The 17,500-nt window shown below is 47.3% G+C and overlaps 4 protein-coding genes across 7 annotated transcripts in view; 2 read left to right on the forward strand and 2 right to left on the reverse strand.

Moving 5' to 3' along the window:
- bbs10 (Bardet-Biedl syndrome 10) overlaps nt 1-1,632 on the reverse strand; it is a 2,165-nt gene extending 533 nt beyond the window's left edge. The window contains exons 1-3 of one of the 2 annotated variants that reach the window (XM_048257520.1): nt 1,576-1,632; nt 1,128-1,364; nt 1-1,017 (exon numbers count right to left, since the gene is read on the reverse strand). The exon at nt 1-1,017 is cut by the window's left edge and continues 533 nt beyond it. In XM_048257520.1, coding sequence (XP_048113477.1) covers nt 1-1,017; nt 1,128-1,318 — 1,208 coding nt within the window. In that variant the 5' untranslated portion in view covers nt 1,319-1,364; nt 1,576-1,632. Of the gene's footprint in view, nt 1,018-1,127 lie in introns of both variants that reach the window. The other variant, XM_048257519.1, reaches the window with a different exon arrangement.
- A 629-nt stretch (nt 1,633-2,261) lies between these two features.
- LOC125302851 (synaptotagmin-1-like) lies at nt 2,262-6,508 on the forward strand. Its single transcript, XM_048256167.1, has 5 exons — nt 2,262-2,518; nt 3,562-3,620; nt 3,933-4,114; nt 6,223-6,404; nt 6,503-6,508. Exons 2-5 carry the CDS (start codon nt 3,577-3,579, stop codon nt 6,506-6,508), a joined length of 414 nt encoding a protein of 137 aa, XP_048112124.1. The 5' UTR covers nt 2,262-2,518; nt 3,562-3,576.
- A 610-nt stretch (nt 6,509-7,118) lies between these two features.
- Nucleotides 7,119-11,533, forward strand: LOC125303213 (synaptotagmin-1-like). Its single transcript, XM_048256811.1, has 6 exons — nt 7,119-7,219; nt 7,474-7,641; nt 9,048-9,215; nt 9,725-9,842; nt 10,426-10,559; nt 10,970-11,533. Exons 2-6 carry the CDS (start codon nt 7,477-7,479, stop codon nt 11,171-11,173), a joined length of 789 nt encoding a protein of 262 aa, XP_048112768.1. The 5' UTR covers nt 7,119-7,219; nt 7,474-7,476; the 3' UTR covers nt 11,174-11,533.
- A 3,920-nt stretch (nt 11,534-15,453) lies between these two features.
- The window catches only part of LOC125303212 (anoctamin-2-like), a 43,338-nt gene continuing 41,291 nt past the window's right edge, over nt 15,454-17,500 (reverse strand). For all 3 annotated transcript variants that reach the window (XM_048256810.1, XM_048256809.1, XM_048256808.1), the window contains 4 exons: nt 17,295-17,347; nt 16,727-16,908; nt 16,238-16,343; nt 15,454-15,877 (listed from right to left, as the gene is read on the reverse strand). In XM_048256810.1, coding sequence (XP_048112767.1) covers nt 15,467-15,877; nt 16,238-16,343; nt 16,727-16,908; nt 17,295-17,347 — 752 coding nt within the window. In that variant the 3' untranslated portion in view covers nt 15,454-15,466. The remainder of the gene's footprint in view (nt 15,878-16,237; nt 16,344-16,726; nt 16,909-17,294; nt 17,348-17,500) is intronic.

Raw genomic sequence — 17,500 nt, forward strand, 5'->3', positions numbered from 1 at the left:
GGCGTGCGTTCAGCCTCACACACACTGCGCAGCATCGTGAAGACTCCCTGACACGCATTCACACACTGATCCAGCGAGCCTGGCCCGGGGGCACAGAGCAGAAGTGTGTGTGGGTGTAAGATGTGCTCGCTGGACGAGTGAGAAGTGTGTGTTGGTGTGAGCCCAACACAGCCCAACCGATGTCCTCCCAACACAACGCGGCTGACTGATGTCACTGTGGCGACATGACCCACAGGGGCAGGCTGTGATTGGCTGAGCTGGCAGAAAAGGTCCAGAAGAGGCGGGTCCACACACTCAGCCACACAGAGCCGCTTCTGCTGAGCCTGCTGCAGGAGGAGGTCTGGACACTTCACCGGAGAGAGGAGCACACACACATCGAGCTCTTCGGCACACACACACAGCCGATGCACAGTTGCATGGCTGTCACACACATAGTTCTCAAACACACTCACCGCTTCGTTCACAACAAACACACTCTCATTCAACACCAGCACTCTGATTGGCTCTTCACTCTTACGCTCAAAAAACATTGTCCAATCACAGCCCAGAAGAAACCCTTCCTGCACACACGACCGACCAATAGGCAAGCCCAACACTGTGGAGTGCAGCAGAGGGAAGTTTTTGTGGATGAATCTGATTGGCTCTGCCATGCCCTGGCCCACATTCCATTTCCGGCAAAACTGACAGATGATTGGCACGAGAACTTCAGCCTGACCAATCCCAACTCTTCCCGCCATGTATCCACGAACCAGCCCCTCCAGAGTGTCACCACGGTAACCGGAGGAGTACAGTGAGGAGGCGTGTGGCATCACCTGATGCACGATGATGTCATCCAGACCATCATAACAGAGGCGCAGTAGCTGATTGGCCAGGTGTCGGGCACGGGCGTTTGACATTTCCTTGCATGCTTTGCTGTGCGCATGGATCCTTCTAAGCAGAGAGGCTAGCAGAAGTAGAAAGGACTTGGAGCCATCCGCTGCCACTGAACAGTGTGCCTGAATGCAATCCACAACCATTCTACAAAACAGAAAATTGTACATGTTTATGAGTTATGTTAAGATACTTCATACTTTTTATAGCATGTTTTAGATAACTTGTTGAGAGAGCACGTCGAGACTAGGATGTACCTGGCAATTGGGTGTTCCAAATGCAGTGAGTTTAGAATCTTCTGCCCGTGACGGGTGAGCAAAACTTCTCCAGTGTCGCGAGTGAATAGTACCACGCCACCATTCGGTCCGAAACTGCGTACCACGACTGCCTCAAGCGCAGACACCACAGACAATGTCGAGCGAACATATCCACTTCCAACACCTGCCATATCTTCGCCAATGCCACATGTCCACACCCCAGCCAATGTTCTTTCACTAGAAAAGTGTCCGCACGTAAGAGTGAGTGCCTTACCAATAGATTGGCCGAGAGCCACTAGTCACGAAGCTTAAAGTTTATGTACGACTATAAGGATTGCATGCATAGTTAAGCCGCTAAAATCTATCTAATTAACTAGAGCTGTCATTTGAATGTATTTGTCTCTTTAATTAAACATAAACAGTAAAAGAAAGGTTTAAGAGGGCTCACAATTTCCCTTTCGGACAAAGCTTCCCTTCGTATCCTGGACAACACTCTTCCTCTGCGGTGCTTAAGGCGAGACGGCCTCTATGAAACTCCTTATCGCCCCTTAGTGGACTGGTGTATGACCAGCATGAAGGCGCAAAAATGTGAATAATGGATTGCAACGATGGATCGATCATTTGATTTTTATGCAAAATTGTCACTTCACTTTCAGCTCAAAGTTGGGAAAAATGTAAACTTCATGTCAAATTGAGACAGGTGCGTGATGGCAGTGGACCGCACTGACTCCTAGTAGACAGACAAACCGAGTTTAGTCATAAAGTGTTGAATTTCCCTAGGGATCATCTATTTATCTAAAACTGCCATTACTTTTGTGTGTCCTCTGCTGAAATCTGTCCAACCAGGTGTGTGTGTGTGTGTCTAATGAATATTCCGAATGGGTGAAATAGGGGACAGTTAAGATGATGAATATTCAGCCTGTCTACTGAAGGACATAAAAAACCTGGTGTCCTCCTTTTGTGTCATGGTCGCTCAGCTTGACCATAGCGGATAGTTGCATAACTTTGGACAGGAAGGATATTTGCATAGGAAGTGTTATCTATAAGATGCTCAACAGAACACTGAATTGTGTGACACTTCAGTAGAATCCTCCTCCACCACCTCACTATCATGCCTCCTCTCCTCACAACTCATCTCTCTGTTTCTCTGCCCCCTCTCTCTCTCACCCGCCCTTTCACTCTCCTCCACCCCTGTTCCTTCGTTCCCATAGGACCTGACAGACACAACTGAGTCGCTCTCTTCCTCTCTCTTCATATCTCTCCATCTCTCTCCACACCACCCTCCTGAAATACTCATAAAACATCTTGCTTTTCAAAAGCATCAATTATTTCAGTGATCTTCTATTTCAGTGCCGTTCTAATGCAACTCTTTTTAATTGACACAGCAGAAGGTAAGGAAATCATCATGTTTTGTAATGTCTTGTACAGTGTTGTTTTTAGCTTTGAACTCTGTGGTTGCTGACTGATCAACCCCCTGGTTTGCTACATGCGTTGTCTGTGCCCTTATTAATGTCTCTGAAGCCTTTGTGACGTTAATTGTTTCTGCATGTTCACTTTGCTTATTCCTGGGTGGTTTGTGTGTAGTGTGTTTGCATGCTCACTTTGCTTATTCCTTGGGTGGTTTGTGTGTATAGTCCTTGTGTTGTCTTGGTGACAGCTGTCTCATCGTTGTTTAGTTTATTGCTGAGTCCGCAAGTTCCTCATATTCTCAGTGGTGTCTCCGACTGTTGCTTAGTTATCTGTGGCTGGTCCTTGTGTTTATCTCCTCACACTCATATACTTTAGTAAGTTATCAAACCTTTTGGAACGAGCTGTTATTATTCATTTCCAGCATGGTGTGCTGCTGTTCCTTTAGTGTGAGCGCATATTGTATCTTTGACCTGCTAAGCTGAACAGTGACATGTCTGATTCCATGGAAAAGCATCTTTGGATGGCGTGGGTACATGATCATTATTCAACTCACTGTAAAAGAAGACAGAAATCAATGTGTGCTTACTGGGCGATTCTCAAAATAATCTCAAGGTGAAACGCTCCCTTTACAGCTGCAATGAAAGTGATCTCTGACATGCCTCACGTGGAGACATCTGAGCTTCCTGCTGCCCATACCCCCCCTCCAGACTCCACATGCCCCATGTAGAAATATGTCACTTTACATGTAATGAGATAGATAGATAGATAGATAGATAGATACTTTATTGATCCCCAAGGCCCAAGGGGAAATTAAAGAATGCTAGATTATATGAAAGTTTCACTTTTTGAAATAAATTACGGAAAAAATAATGCATGATATTCTAATTTTTTGAGATGCATCTGTTTAAATAGTATAACAGATCCTGAGAAAATCATTTACAACCTGTTGTCAATATGCTACACGTAAAGTTAAGCATTTGTGGTTTGATGTTACAAAAGTGTGCATGTTATTGGCTGATTTCAGGCAGAACTCGTCACCATGTCTGACTGGAATGGCCTTGGATTTCTTCTCCTGGGAGCTAGGTGAAACTTCAAATTTACACTCATATAGGCACACACACACACACATATTCATGAATGAAAGCAAATACCTTGTGAGTACACACACACACACACACACACACAAACACACATTGCTATCTGTCTCTCTTTCTCTCTCTCTGATGTGTGTATGTGTGTGTGTGTGTGTGTGTGTGTGTGTGTGTGTGTGTGTGTGTGTGTATGCGTGTGGGTGTGTGTGTATGTGTGTGTGCATGCGTATGTTCATACGTGTGTGTGCGGTGTGTGTGTGTTTGCATGCGCGTGTGTGTGTGCATTTGCGTTTGTGTTTGTTAGGTTGATCACTGTGTGTGGAGAGGCTCTGGTGGCTCCTGGTGCTACATTGGCTCCACCCATTGCAAGTATGAACCCAAAGGAGACGGGGCCAAGTGGACGACCTCCGACCCCTGGGCCGACGCAGCACACCAGAGTCAACGAGCTCAGGGAGAAGTTCATGAATGAGCTCAAGCATATACCTCGTTAGTATGCACACTTACATGAATGAGCTCAAGCATATACCTCGTTAGTATGCACACTTACATGAACACAAGTCACACACCACACAAACACACACAACACGTCCTGCTGAAGAAATATACACAAAAAGATATGAGAAAATTGTTAAAGGTAGAGCTATAGAACAGGTCACAACATTATGTAAGGAACATGAAAGTCATAAGACCTACAGCCTACAGGTGTCAATCAGTCACTTTGTATCAAAGTCCAACACATGGGGAGCATCACTGTTGCCATGACTACACTGTCATCACTGATGATCCTGCTGCTTTTGCGTCCTTCACCTGTGCACACACCCATCCTCACACATAAACACGCACACACACACAACACACACACACACACACACACACACACAGGTACTGTGGCTAGACCTGCAGTTACCCCTGTAGGGTCACCACTTCACCTGCTGGGTCAGCATCCTTCAGCATCTTTTACCTGTGCATGCATGCGCACACGCACGCACGCACGCACGCACACACACACACACACACACACACACAGGGGTCACTGCTTCACCCGCTGGGTCAGCATCCTTCACCTGCACAGAGGTTTCTGACAGATGGCCCCCAACCTTGAAGGTCACCCCGTCCACCCAGCAGCAGCTGGTGTAAATATAGCTTCCTCCCCGTGGGCCACTCCCCAAGGGCCCCTACGCCAGCTGGCTGAATGACGCCACACACACACACACACACACACACACACACACATGCACACACACGCCGCTCAAGGGCAAATATGATAGAAGGGCTGTGTGATATGGCCTCAACACTGTTGTGTTAACCACTGAGCTCTGCGCAGTAGAGCTGGGATGTACTCGAGTCTTTGGGGATGGCTACACAACACTGTTAACCCAGTGAACTCTTCCATGTAGATGTGAGCTCTTATTAAAGTTAAAGGAGCTTGTGGAACTCTGTTGGCTTTGTGTTGTCTTGAACGCAGCTAGCAACACTAGTCTTCCACTGAATTGCATTGTTTTTAATGCAGCGTCATGCATACCGGTACAAGACAGCTGGTACCGCGCTAGCTCGTTTGCATGCATACCGGTACAAGACAGCTGGTACTGCGCTAGCTCGTTTGCATGCATACCGGTACAAGACAGCTGCTACCGCGCTAGCTCGTTTGAGACAGCTGGTACCGCGCTAGCTCGTTTACATGCATACCGGTACAAGACAGCTGGTACTGCGCTAGTTCGTTTGCATGCATAACGGTACAAGACAGCTGGTACCGCGCTAGCTCGTTTGAGACAGCTGGTACCATGCTAGCTCGTTTGAGACAGCCGGTACCGCGCTAGCTCGTTTGCATGCATACCGGTACAAGACAGCTGGTAGCACGCTAGCTTGTTTGCATGCATACCGGTACAAGACAGCTGGTACCGCGCTAGCTCGTTTGAGACAGCTGGTAGCGCGCTAGCTCGTTTGCATGCATACCGGTACAAGACAGCTGGTAGCGCGCTAGCTCGTTTGAGACAGCTGGTAGCGCGCTAGCTCGTTTGCATGCTAACTTCAGTGGATATCTGGACAATGCAGAGCACAGGCGTTTTTGATATTACAAAAGTGGTTGTTTCTTCACATTCTGTTGCTAGGTAATTTCTGTCATTTTTGGATATAAAAGCACATTTAATGTAATGCATTTGTGTTTGTGTGTGTGTAGTGTGTAGCCTAAGTATTATCTGTGCATGTTTAAGGTCTTGACTTTTGTGTTAACACATTGAAATCTGCTTCTTTTGATGGTGGTGATGTAAGTGTTTGTGTTTCTCTCTCTTTTCTCTCTCTGTCAAATTCATCTACATTTGTGTGATATTCCCCAGTTCCCACGTGTTTGTGTGATATTTCCCAATTCCCACGTGGGCAGTGGTGGCTGTCTGTGTGATATTTCCCTGTTCCCACGTGTTTGTGTGATATTCTCCAGTTCCCACATGTTTGTGTGATATTTCCCAGTTCCCACATGTTTGTGTGATATTCCCCAGTTCCCACATGTGTTGTGTGATACTTCCCAGTTCCCACGCGTTTGTGTGATATTTCCCAGTTCCCAAGTGGGCAGTGGTGGCTGTTTGTGTGGTATTTCCCAGTTCCCAAGTGGGCAGTGGTGGCTCTAGTCTTTGTGCTGCTCCTGCTGCTGCTGAGCTGCTGTTTCTGCTGCTGCCGTAAGACTCTGTTCAAGAAGAAGAAAGAGAAGAAAGGAAAGGAGAAGGGAGGGAAGAACGACCTTGACCTTGACCTCACGGACATGAAGGACGAGAGGACACCGCGGGTAGGGGACATCACATCACACTCATTATTGCTTGATAACTCTGATGGAATGTGCGTAATGTGCGTAATGTGTTTCATGTTCTCCTTGTTGTTTGCAAGGACTGATAGGATTGGGCCCAAATGTCCTGTAGTCTTTAGTTTTAAATAATGCCGTGTACAACACCTTATCGATTTACATAAGTGGAAATGGAGAAATGTATGAATTTCTGTAACTATATCAATTACAGTACTATTGAAGGACTATAGAATTATATCCCTTTGCTATTTACAGTAAAACAAAAAGCACTGTAGTTTAGGGGAGTAGGATATAGTCAAAGCTTTGGTGAATTATTAAACCACAGTAGTGTAGAAGAAGCAACACTAATGAAAATCCAATATGGCTGCCACATAGATTTTTTTTCAACATAAAAGTCCTTACCCAAACCAGTATATGTAACCAAAAATATTGGTTTGCTAAGGACTTTTATGTTGAAAAATGTATGTGTGGCGGCCATCTTTTTGCTTTTCAGCTAGTGTCGCTAGGTCAACACTCCTGTGGTTCAGTGGTTCACCAAAGCTTCATTTGCCCATCACTAGTTTCCAGCACACCAGGGAGGATACTGTATACCATCCCTTGGATTTATTAGGAGTGTGTGTGTGTGTGTGTGTGTGTGTGTGTGTGTGTGTGTGTGTGTGTGTGTGTGTGTGTGTGTGTTCGTGTGTTCTCAGGCCTTGAAACATGACACTGATACAGTGGATGAAGAGGAGGATTCCAAAGAGGAAGTCAGGCTGGGCAAGCTCCAGTTCTCTTTAGACTACAATTTCACTGATGCTGCCGTAAGATATCTTATCCATCCCTCCACCCCTTCCTCCTCTCCTCTGTTTCTGTCTTTCTCCCCTTTTCCCTCATACCACCCTCTCTGGCTGCTATCCCTTTCTTTCTCTCTTCCTATCCCCTCCCCCTCCTTTCTTTCCTTCTCTCTTTCCCTCGTTTCCTATATTACCATTAATCTCTCACTCTCTCTCTCTTCCTCTCCTTTCTCTCTGTCCCTCTTGTTTCTTCCGTTATCATCGATCTCTCTCCTTGCCAGTTGATGGTGGGCATTCTGCAGGCCACAGACCTCCCGGCCATGGACATGAGCGGAACATCTGACCCCTACGTGAAGCTCTACCTGCTGCCCGACAAGAAGAAGAAATTTGAGACCAAAGTCCACAGGAAGTCCCTCAACCCCACCTTCAACGAGAACTTCACCTTCAAGGTGCTTGTATATCGCAGCCCCACCCACATCCCGTCCCGATTGGCCAGGTCTCTATAAGGAAGTGTGCAAGGCTTGTGATGACTCAGGAAGTCCAGAACGAGACAAGGGCTTCTCATCATGCCAGAAATGACACAGTTTCTACTTCCATTTATTTTATTGGCCGGTGGTGTTGGAATGGTGAGATATGGGTGGTTTGGACCGTTTGTATTGTTGTGTGTGTAACGGAGGCGAACTGAGCTAGCATGCTAGTTGCCCGTGTAAATCCTCACACCCCTAACCTTAAGAACGCTTCTAACCGCTGAGTTGGAAGCCTGGGCTTTTAGCTCAGTGGTTAGAGCGTTCGACTCCCATGCCGGTGTGTGTCGAGGTGGCGGGTTCGAGGGCCGTGAGCGAACACGACCAGGAAGTGCTATTCAAGCAAGACAAACTCAGAGCTCAAACCCAGAGCAGAGAGTGTGTGGTCAGTGTGGTCTGCATCGTTGTGTGGTCAGTGTGGTCTGCATCATTGTTACAGACATACTCTTGGCACGCTGCCCTCTGAATATTTACCATAACAGATAATGCAGATCTGATTTCATGTCACACACACACACACACATACACACACACACACACACACACACACACAGTGCATGTGGAGGTGTCCTTGATGAGCACAAAGGTCTTATTCAGCATCTGTACTTTTTCTGCCATCTCAGCCTGGGCTGTCACCACGCTGTCCCCACGCTGTCCCCACGCTGTCACCACGCTGTCCCCACGCTGTCCCCACGCTGTCACCACGCTGTCCCCACGCTGTCCCCACGCTGTCACCACGCTGTCACCACGCTGCGAGGCTGTGGCAGGGCGTGTCTGTCAGGGACGCCTCATACATATTCATGACACAGCACTTCTGTGTGTGTGTGTGTGTGTGTGTGTGCATAGCACTACTGTGTGTGTGTGTTGAGTGAGTTGAGCACTACTGAGTGTGTTGTGTATGACTGTGTCCTATAGGTCCCCTATGCAGAGCTAAGACGCTGGTCATGATCGATCGCATATGACTGTGTCCTATAGGTCCCCTGTGCAGAGCTAAGACGCTGGTCATGATCGATCGCATATGACTGTGTCCTATAGGTCCCCTGTGCAGAGCTAAGACGCTGGTCATGATCGATCGCATATGACTGTGTCCTATAGGTCCCCTGTGCAGAGCTAAGACGCTGGTCATGATCGATCGCATATGACTGTGTCCTATAGGTCCCCTGTGCAGAGCTAAGACGCTGGTCATGATCGATCGCATATGACTGTGTCCTCTATAGGTCCCCTATGCGGAGCTAAGACACTGGTCATGATCGATCGTGTATGACTGTGTCCTATAGGTCCCCTATGCGGAGCTGAGACGCTGGTCATGATCTTGTATCACTGTCCTATAGGTCCCCTATGCGGAGCTGGGAGGGAAGACGCTGGTCATGATTGTGTATGACTTTGACCGCTTCTCTAAGCATGATGCCATCGGGGACGTCCGCATCCCGATGAACAAAGTGGACTTCAGTCACGTGACCGAGGAGTGGAGAGACCTGCAGAAACCCGAGAAGGAAGAGGTGGGCTCTTTACGTTGTGTGTGTGTGTGTGTGTGTGTGTGTGTGTGTGTGAAGAAGTGTTTGTTGAATTGAATGTGGGGTTTTGTAAAAGACTTGTTGTTAAAAGACTTTGCTTTGTTATGTATCATAACTTATGTGATGGAAATGTTGCTAGCTTGAGACCATTACATTACATTACATTACATTTAGCAGACACTTCTTGACCAAAGTGACTTACATATGTCAGCTATATTACAAGGGATCACATTGTCCCCGGAGCAACTTGGGGTTAAGTGCCTTGCTCAAGGGCACAACGGTGGAAGCCGGGAATTGAACCGACAACATTCAGGCTACTGCACGCTAGCCCAGCTCCTTAACCACTACACTACCACCGCCCCAGGATTACACTAAACAAAGCAAATGAACACAATTCCCTGTGTTTGAGTTCAATTGTATGAATTGGTCTAAATCCAGATCCAAATCCTAAATCTTTTGTACACGTGTGTGTGTGTGTGTGTGTGTATGTGTAGCAAGAAAAGCTGGGTGATATCTGTCTGTCCCTGCGATACGTCCCCACTGCGGGCAAACTAACTGTGGTAGTTCTGGAGGCCAAGAACCTCAAGAAGATGGATGTGGGCGGGCTCTCAGGTGAGTGACAGCCCATAGACCAATCAACAGATGCATAAGGGAGACAAGATAAACTCTCTACTTTTGACATCTCCCCATTTTAATTCATTTAAGTAATTTAAGTCATTTAAGTAATGACTATGTCAGAGTTCCAATGCTCTTTGGGATTGCTTCTTAGTATAAGATAAATAACACCACACAACACATATATAACAACACATACAGTATGCGGTCTGAATCTGTATGTGTTCAACTGATCTGGGAGAAAGCCATCACCCCACATGACCTTATCACCAGCTTTATTGAGTAATAACCCAGGCTACTGCATCCTGGCTGCATCCCCAGAGTACCAGACGTGTTAGTATTGCGTTTGGAGCTCACGCCCCACTGTAACTGCAATGGCCCTACTTTGCCACGATCCTTCTGTCTGTTTCAGATCCCAACTGTAACTGCAATGGCACTACTTTGCCACGATCCTTCTGTCTGTTTCAGATCCCAACTGTAACTGCAATGGCACTACTTTGCCACGATCCTTCTGTCTGTTTCAGATCCCAACTGTAACTGCAATGGCACTACTTTGCCACGATCCTTCTGTCTGTTTCAGATCCCTACGTGAAGATCCACCTGCTGCAAAATGGGAAAAGGTTGAAGAAGAAGAAGACAACGGTGAAGAAGCACACGCTGAACCCGTACTACAACGAGTCCTTCAGCTTCGAGGTGCCCCTGGAGCAGATGCAGGTAACCGTGGCCCCAGTCTTATATTCTGCTGGTCCAGGTAACTGTGGCCCCAGGCTTATATCCTGCTGGTCTAGGTCAAGCAAGGAAGAGGCTACAGTATGTGTGTTAGAGTTCTGGGTGTAGGATTCAGGTTGTCTTGAACACGCCACTACACCTGGCAACAACATTCGTTCACTACGTTGTATGTATTCAATGCAGCACCTAATTAGTGAATATCTGCTCAATGCAGCACCTAATTAGTGGATATCTGCTCAATGCAGCACCTAATTAGTGGATATCTGCTCAGTACAGAGCATAGGGTGGTTTTCTTCTGGTTAATTGTAGCACTAGCACTTCTAAATTAGCCATTGGCATTACTGATGACTATTATCATTAATTAATTCTCTATTTTACCCCGTTTGTCTGGACAGAAAGTGCAGGTGGCTGTGACTGTGCTGGACTACGATAAGATCGGTAAGAACGACGCCATCGGAAAGGTGTTCCTGGGCCTGAACAGCACTGGCACCGAGCAGCGCCACTGGGCAGACATGTTGGCCAACCCCAGGAGGCCCATCGCCCAGTGGCACGCCCTCAAACCAGAGGACGAGGTCAGCGCTGAGCTTGCCAAGAAATGAGAGGGAGCGTGTGTGTGTGTGTGTGTGTGTGTGTGTGTGTGTGTGTGTGTGTAAAAATGCTGTACATACTGTACTACATGTAAAACTAATGTTAATAGTGAATTGTGTGAATAATATGCAATTCTCATTTTAATTTTCTCCTTAGATCTACAATATATAAAAAATGACACCATTATAAATTACAAGCTGACATTGTTATTAGTATTATTGCTGTACAGTTCCTTGATTAGGGCCTTGTTGTATCCTTGTTGGATATATGCTATTTTAATCCTTGTTGGGCCTTATACAGTATGTGTGTGTGTTTGTGTAGAATCTCAACTTCATAATCAACTATACCAATAAATGTAGAATTCAAGTGTGTGTTAAGCATCTGAAAATGTCTGCTGGTTTGATCATATCCAGACAGATGTGGGTAGTGGGTTATACTCAGCCCACCACACCCCACAGCATTACTGTGAGAGATATGTGGGCCAGATGTACTAACGCTTTTGCGCCCACTTCAGGCGTATTTGTTTCCAGAATAGTAAAATCATTCAGGTATGTACAAACAGGCGCAATGATGTAAAAGCATAAAAATACCTGTCGCTGAGCTGAAAGTGGCAGATTGCGTTTGTCATGTCATGCATATGCATTCATGGGAGGATCCAGGGAAAGTGGGAGTTTAGTGTAAAAAGATGGGAGGGAAGAGTAAAGAGTGCCTAATTATGTATTCATTCGGTATGTACAAAGACGTCTATTCTGCGCCCTAAATACTTCCATGCTTTGTAAAGGTGTTAATCCAAATTGCAGTTCAATGCGTCAATAAGGGGAACCTTTCAAAGACAACAACAGAATCGCTATTTAGAGCATCAGTTTTTTGTGGTGAAAGTATTTGTACTACCAAAAGCAACCTTAACTTTTCGTTGGCCTTTTCAATGTCTTACTTTCACTTTCACGTCATTCACTTAAACTTTCCTACTTGCTAGATTTGACCAATCATCCATAGCCTACGTGCACAAGTTTTGAACGACATTGATAAATGATCTAAACATTTGATTCTTTTTAATGGTCATCAGTTAAATTCTTTGGGTCCATTCAGACGTTTATGCGGAGAAGGAAAGAAAGGAGTTACACTAAGGATTGAGCGATTGATAAATACTCTTGGGTCTGAATTAGCAATCTGCGGTGTGTCCATGACACTGATAACACTACGTTCGCAAAATGTACGTACATCTGGCCCTCAGGGCGCTATTTATAGCCATCTGAAACGCACGGTCTGAAATGGATGGTTTAAAATACGTTTAGGGTGTGACCAGTCCAAAATCGCTATCTTGACGGCGTAAAAAGTTCGCCAGATGCCAGGTGCATTGTTCAAAAGGGTTACTCTTGTTTCATGGGTGGGTTTTGGGCTTAACATCCATTAAACCAATGAGAATGACATCTGTCATTCCCTGTATGAGCGAGGAGCGCAACATCTAAACAGTGTGTTGGTGTTTTAACAGTCAGTGCATCTGAAGGAATCTGCCTGCAAATGTAAAATAGGAACATGACTTGTGTCACGCTTGGCGTCACGTTGCGCCCGGTGTAAGATAGGCCCCTTGGTCTTTCATAAACTATTAAACAGGCTTGCAGGTCTTTTATGAATGAAGAAAGGGCCACAGACAGATTTCAAATGAGGGCTAAAGTATTCTATCATTTTTAAAGCATTACTCGCCTGCTCTTTGCTAGCAGAGACTAAAAAATATGTTAATGTGAATTATAGGCCAGTTGTTACTAAGTCAGTTTTCCACATGTCGTGGTGAATAGAAAAAGAGAGTTTTTCATGCTCCCAGAGATGAACCAATCAGTGCAATTTTATGACAGGGTCATCCCCTGTCTACATTTAAAAGGGATCATGATGCAATATATATCACATGAGCCTTTGTTATAGTAAAACTATATCAGTGAGTAGCGTGCAATATGGCGTGGCAAGGAGCTGTATGAAGTTAATACTTTGTTATTGCATAACAATAGGGTGAGGGCTGGACAGGGGATTACAGCCAGATTATAGTAAATCTTAAGGTTGTCTGAGTGCTCCGTCGCAACACACACACTGGAATAATAACAGTAATGAGAGCAACACCCACGACCGAAGCATGGAAACACAAATACACTTTCAGCTCATTCAGATTATTTTTATTATGAACTTTGTCTTTATATATGAACAGTAATAACATGTTTATTAAGAACAATAATGAGTTTGTATTGATATTATCAAAATGTGGAGGATATCTAAGAAAAGGGTGGTTGGCTTTCTTTGGTATTCTACATCATAAATGCAGTTTCAGATTTACACTCTAGCACACCAGCAAGACAGATCATCCCTCACCTCCTTCCTCTTAAAAAAACAGTAAAAAGTCTTAGTACAATGAAGTTTGTGTGTGGGTGTGTTTGGGGTGTGAGTGTTTCCATCCATGTGTATATTAACGTTGTCAACATGCGTGTGTGTGTGTGTGTCTGTGTGTGTTTGTCTGTGTTGGTGTTTCTGTTAGTCTCTCTCTTGGCTTTCATTTTGAGAAGCTGTCATGGTTATCAACAAGCAGGAGAAACTGTATAGCAACCATCATCCTGTATAAACCAATCAGAGAACAGTGAACCATCTCACTAACCAATCCAGGATCTGAGAACCATCCCATCAGCCAATCAGTCGGAGAGCAGAGGAACGTTATCTCACCATCAGTGATGAGTTCAGTTCATGGAATCATCCGGGCTGGTGGATTTGTACTCTCAACCATTTGGGGGAGAAGATCAGATGAGATGCAATCTCAAAAGAGATATGAGCTCTGTGACCTCTGACCCCTCTATGAGCTCTGTGACCTCTGACCCCTCTATGAGTCCTCACCTTCAGCATTTACACGGTCTCTCTTTACACGTGTGTGTCCCGGGTGAGCTCGCTGCGTGATGGCGGGACCTGTTGGCTCAGGTGGGTGAAGGTGGAGGAATGGCTGGTTCGGACGGCAGTCTCCCCCGCCTCGGGGGGCCTCTGGTTGGGGGGAAGCGTCTGGCAGCGGCCCTTGGCTCTGGAGCTCCGGTCGGAGGCAGGGGGAGCTTTGAGGATGTTCTGAGCCAGCTCGCTGTTCGACGGGGGCCTTGAAGGAGTCTTTGGGGCGGTGGCTGACGGCTGCTCTGGTTGTGATGGGGAGCGTGACAAAGCTTTCTGCGCCAACTCCATCTCTGACGGAGGTCGGGAGGGAGGTCGGGAGGTGCCGTGGGACAGCTCGTGCTGGGAGGCTGGCCGTGAGAGGGCTTTGGAGGCTCGGTAGGCCAGCGCTCCGTCTGACGGTGACCTCGATGGAGACCGTGATAGAGGCTTGGAGGAGATGTCGATCAACTCAGCCTCCGCCTCTGACGCCGTTCGCGAGAGTGACTTCACGGCTTTCTTGGCCAACTCCACGTCTGATGGTGGCCTTGACGGAGATCGTGATGGAGGCTTGGAGGAGATGTCGATCAACTCAGCCTCCGCCTCCGACGCTGTTCGCGAGAGACACTTCACGGCTTTCTGGGCCAACTCCACGTCTGACGGTGGTCTGGATGGTGGCCGTGACGGTGGTCGAGACGGAGGTCTGGACGAGGGTTCGGCCAGCTCGGCTTCAGACGGGGGTCGCGAGAGACTTGTGGACCCTCTGGGCCAACTCTACGTCCGAGGGAGGCCTCGACGGCGGCCGTGACGCTGGTCTGCTGGACACCTCGCAAAGCTGCTCGGCCTCCGACGCTGGCCGCGTCAGGCCTCTCTGGGCACTCTGGCTCAGGTCGAAGTCTGACGGGGGCCGCGATGAAGATCTCTGGGAGGAATGGAGGAGTGGCTCTGTGAGGCAGGTCTGGAGAGGCCTCGCTGGGCCAGCTCCATGTCAGACGGGGGTCGGGGTGGAGGTTTGGGGGCCGTCTCAGCCGCCTCATCCACCGAGGGCGGTCTGGAGCGATTCCGCAGAATGCTCCTGGCGAGCTCACTCTGTGACGACTGCTTGACCGGGTCCTTCAGCCGCATCAGCTGGCTGCGCGAGGGCGGCACCTGCTGGCTCAGGTGGGTAAAGACGGAGGAGTGGCTCGATTGTGCCGAGCTGTCACCTGGCCTGGGCCCTCTGTAGCGGGGAGGAAGGGTCCGGCAGCGGGCCTTGGTTCTGGGGTTCTGCTCTCCCTCCATCAGGGTCTCAGATCCTTCCTTGGAGATTGAACTTGAAGCATCCAAACTCCTCTGAGCCACCAGCTTGGGCTTTGAGGGCTGTCTTGATGTTTCTATGTCACCATTGAGATCGAGGTTTGAGTCACGATCAGAGTTTAGACTGGGATCAGGTTTAGCATCAGGATCTGGGTCTGGATCTGCAGTAGGCTCGGATCAGGATCAGGATCAGGATCAGGATCAGGATCAAGACCTCCACCCTGGGCCTCTCCCTCCTCCCTCAGGTCCGTCTCCATGGATACGGTGTCTGGGTGTGCGCTGGGCTCCTCGGGACTCGGGGAGTCCCTCCTGCTGCCCCCTCCTCCTCCTGGTGGGTCCTCCTCGGGGCCCTGGATGATGACCGGTGCGTCGTGGGAGCGTGCCGTGCGGCGGCTGGAGCTCTGACTGGGCTCCTGGGAGAGCAGGAGCTCCATGAGGGCGGCGCGCTCACGCTTGATCTGGTCCTTGGCTTGGCCTTGTGCGAATGAGATGAGCCAGGCCACCAGCATGCTCAGGAACATGGCCAAGTTCTGCAGCACAGCAGGGCAGAGAACAGCAGGGCAGAGAACGCTCAGCCACAGAGGCAGCCAACAGCACAGAACACTCAGTACACCCAGTTTTACAGTAACAGGAATACACTGGATATTTACCCAAAACATGTCAGTACACACATGGAAGACTCAAAATATCAATTTATTAATTTATGTAATATTATTATAATGTTTGGACATGATATAGAAAAAAGGTGTCATGGAGGGTAATCACTTTATTACAATTTGTTTTTGTGCCCTAAACGACAATAATGTATGACATAAAAATGGCAAATCTTAAGCTGTTTACTCTATAAAACAGACCATCAACAAATACACTGTAAGTGTGAAGAAAGTTACCTGAAAAAAGATGACGAATGCCAGCCTGGCGGCCAGCACTGACCAGTACTGCTTAGAGAGCTGGTAGGACTCATGGGACCACGGAGGATCTCTGTAATCTTTGTACCTGAGAGAGAGGGAGAGAGAGAGAAAGAGGGAAAAAGAGAGATGCTTGACATATGGCCACTAGAAATAAGTAAACAAAGGTAGATAGGTCCTTTGCTGTTGTGTACTGGCTGTGCACTGACATTGATGGCCCTGTTTTTGTTAGCTTGTGTTTGAAAATATGTTGTGTGTGTGTGTGTGTGTGTGTGTGTGTGTGTGTGCGTGGTTGTGTGTGTGTGTGTGTGTGTGTGTGTGTGTGTGTGTGTGTGTGTGTGTGTGTGTGTGTGTGTCTGTGTCTGTGTCTGTGTCTGTGTCTGTGTGCGTGCGTGCGTGCCTGCGTGCGTGTGTGTGTGTGTGTGTATGTGTGTGTGTGTATGTGTGTATGTGTGCATGTACTGTATATACCTGCAGATCTTGAGATCTTTGTCGTACTGTGTGGCATTGGGAGCAGTGCCTGGCTTGAAGTTACTGGTGTTGAAGTAGGCCAGTGTGTAGTCTGTGTAGCCATGCATGGTGCCGGTCTCACTGTATATATACTGATAAACCATCCTTGGGATGAACTCCGAGGTGAAAGATATCACAAAGGCCTAGGACACCGAAAAGACAATAGATCACATTAGAGTGGACAATTGCATCACTTGATGTCCATCACACAGGTCCTGAACAAACATGAGTAAATAACTTCTATCTTTCTAGAAGCCCCTCACAGCAGTTCATGTCCCCTGACTGAGACTTGTTAAAAAGGACCCCGTGGGTTAAAAAGGACCCCATGTTTTAACTCCAAGAAAGGGTCCATCTCTTTATCTTCAACATTGACACTGATATTTTACTGAAAACGTTCCACAAAGACAATATTAACCATGTAGACCACACAGATTTAGAGAGATGAGCACAGTGCAAGCTCTGTGTATTTAGTATGATCACTACAACACATTTAGCAGCCAACTGCTACACATCTTGTCAACAGACTTACATTTGTGATGACAGCAAACTTGCTGATGCCACTCAGAATGTTGTGCCATATTCCTGTGAGGATTTAGACAGCAGAACAGAAGAATGGGAAGGAGGAGGAGGAGGAATGGAGGAGGATGGAGGAAGAGGAGGGGAGGGGAGGAAGAGGAGGGGAGGGGAGGAGGAGGGATGGAGGAAGGGAGGGAGATGGGAGGAAGAGGAGAGGGA

Source organism: Alosa alosa, chromosome 11 (genome assembly GCF_017589495.1).
Source record: "Alosa alosa isolate M-15738 ecotype Scorff River chromosome 11, AALO_Geno_1.1, whole genome shotgun sequence".
NCBI lineage: Eukaryota > Metazoa > Chordata > Actinopteri > Clupeiformes > Clupeidae > Alosa > Alosa alosa.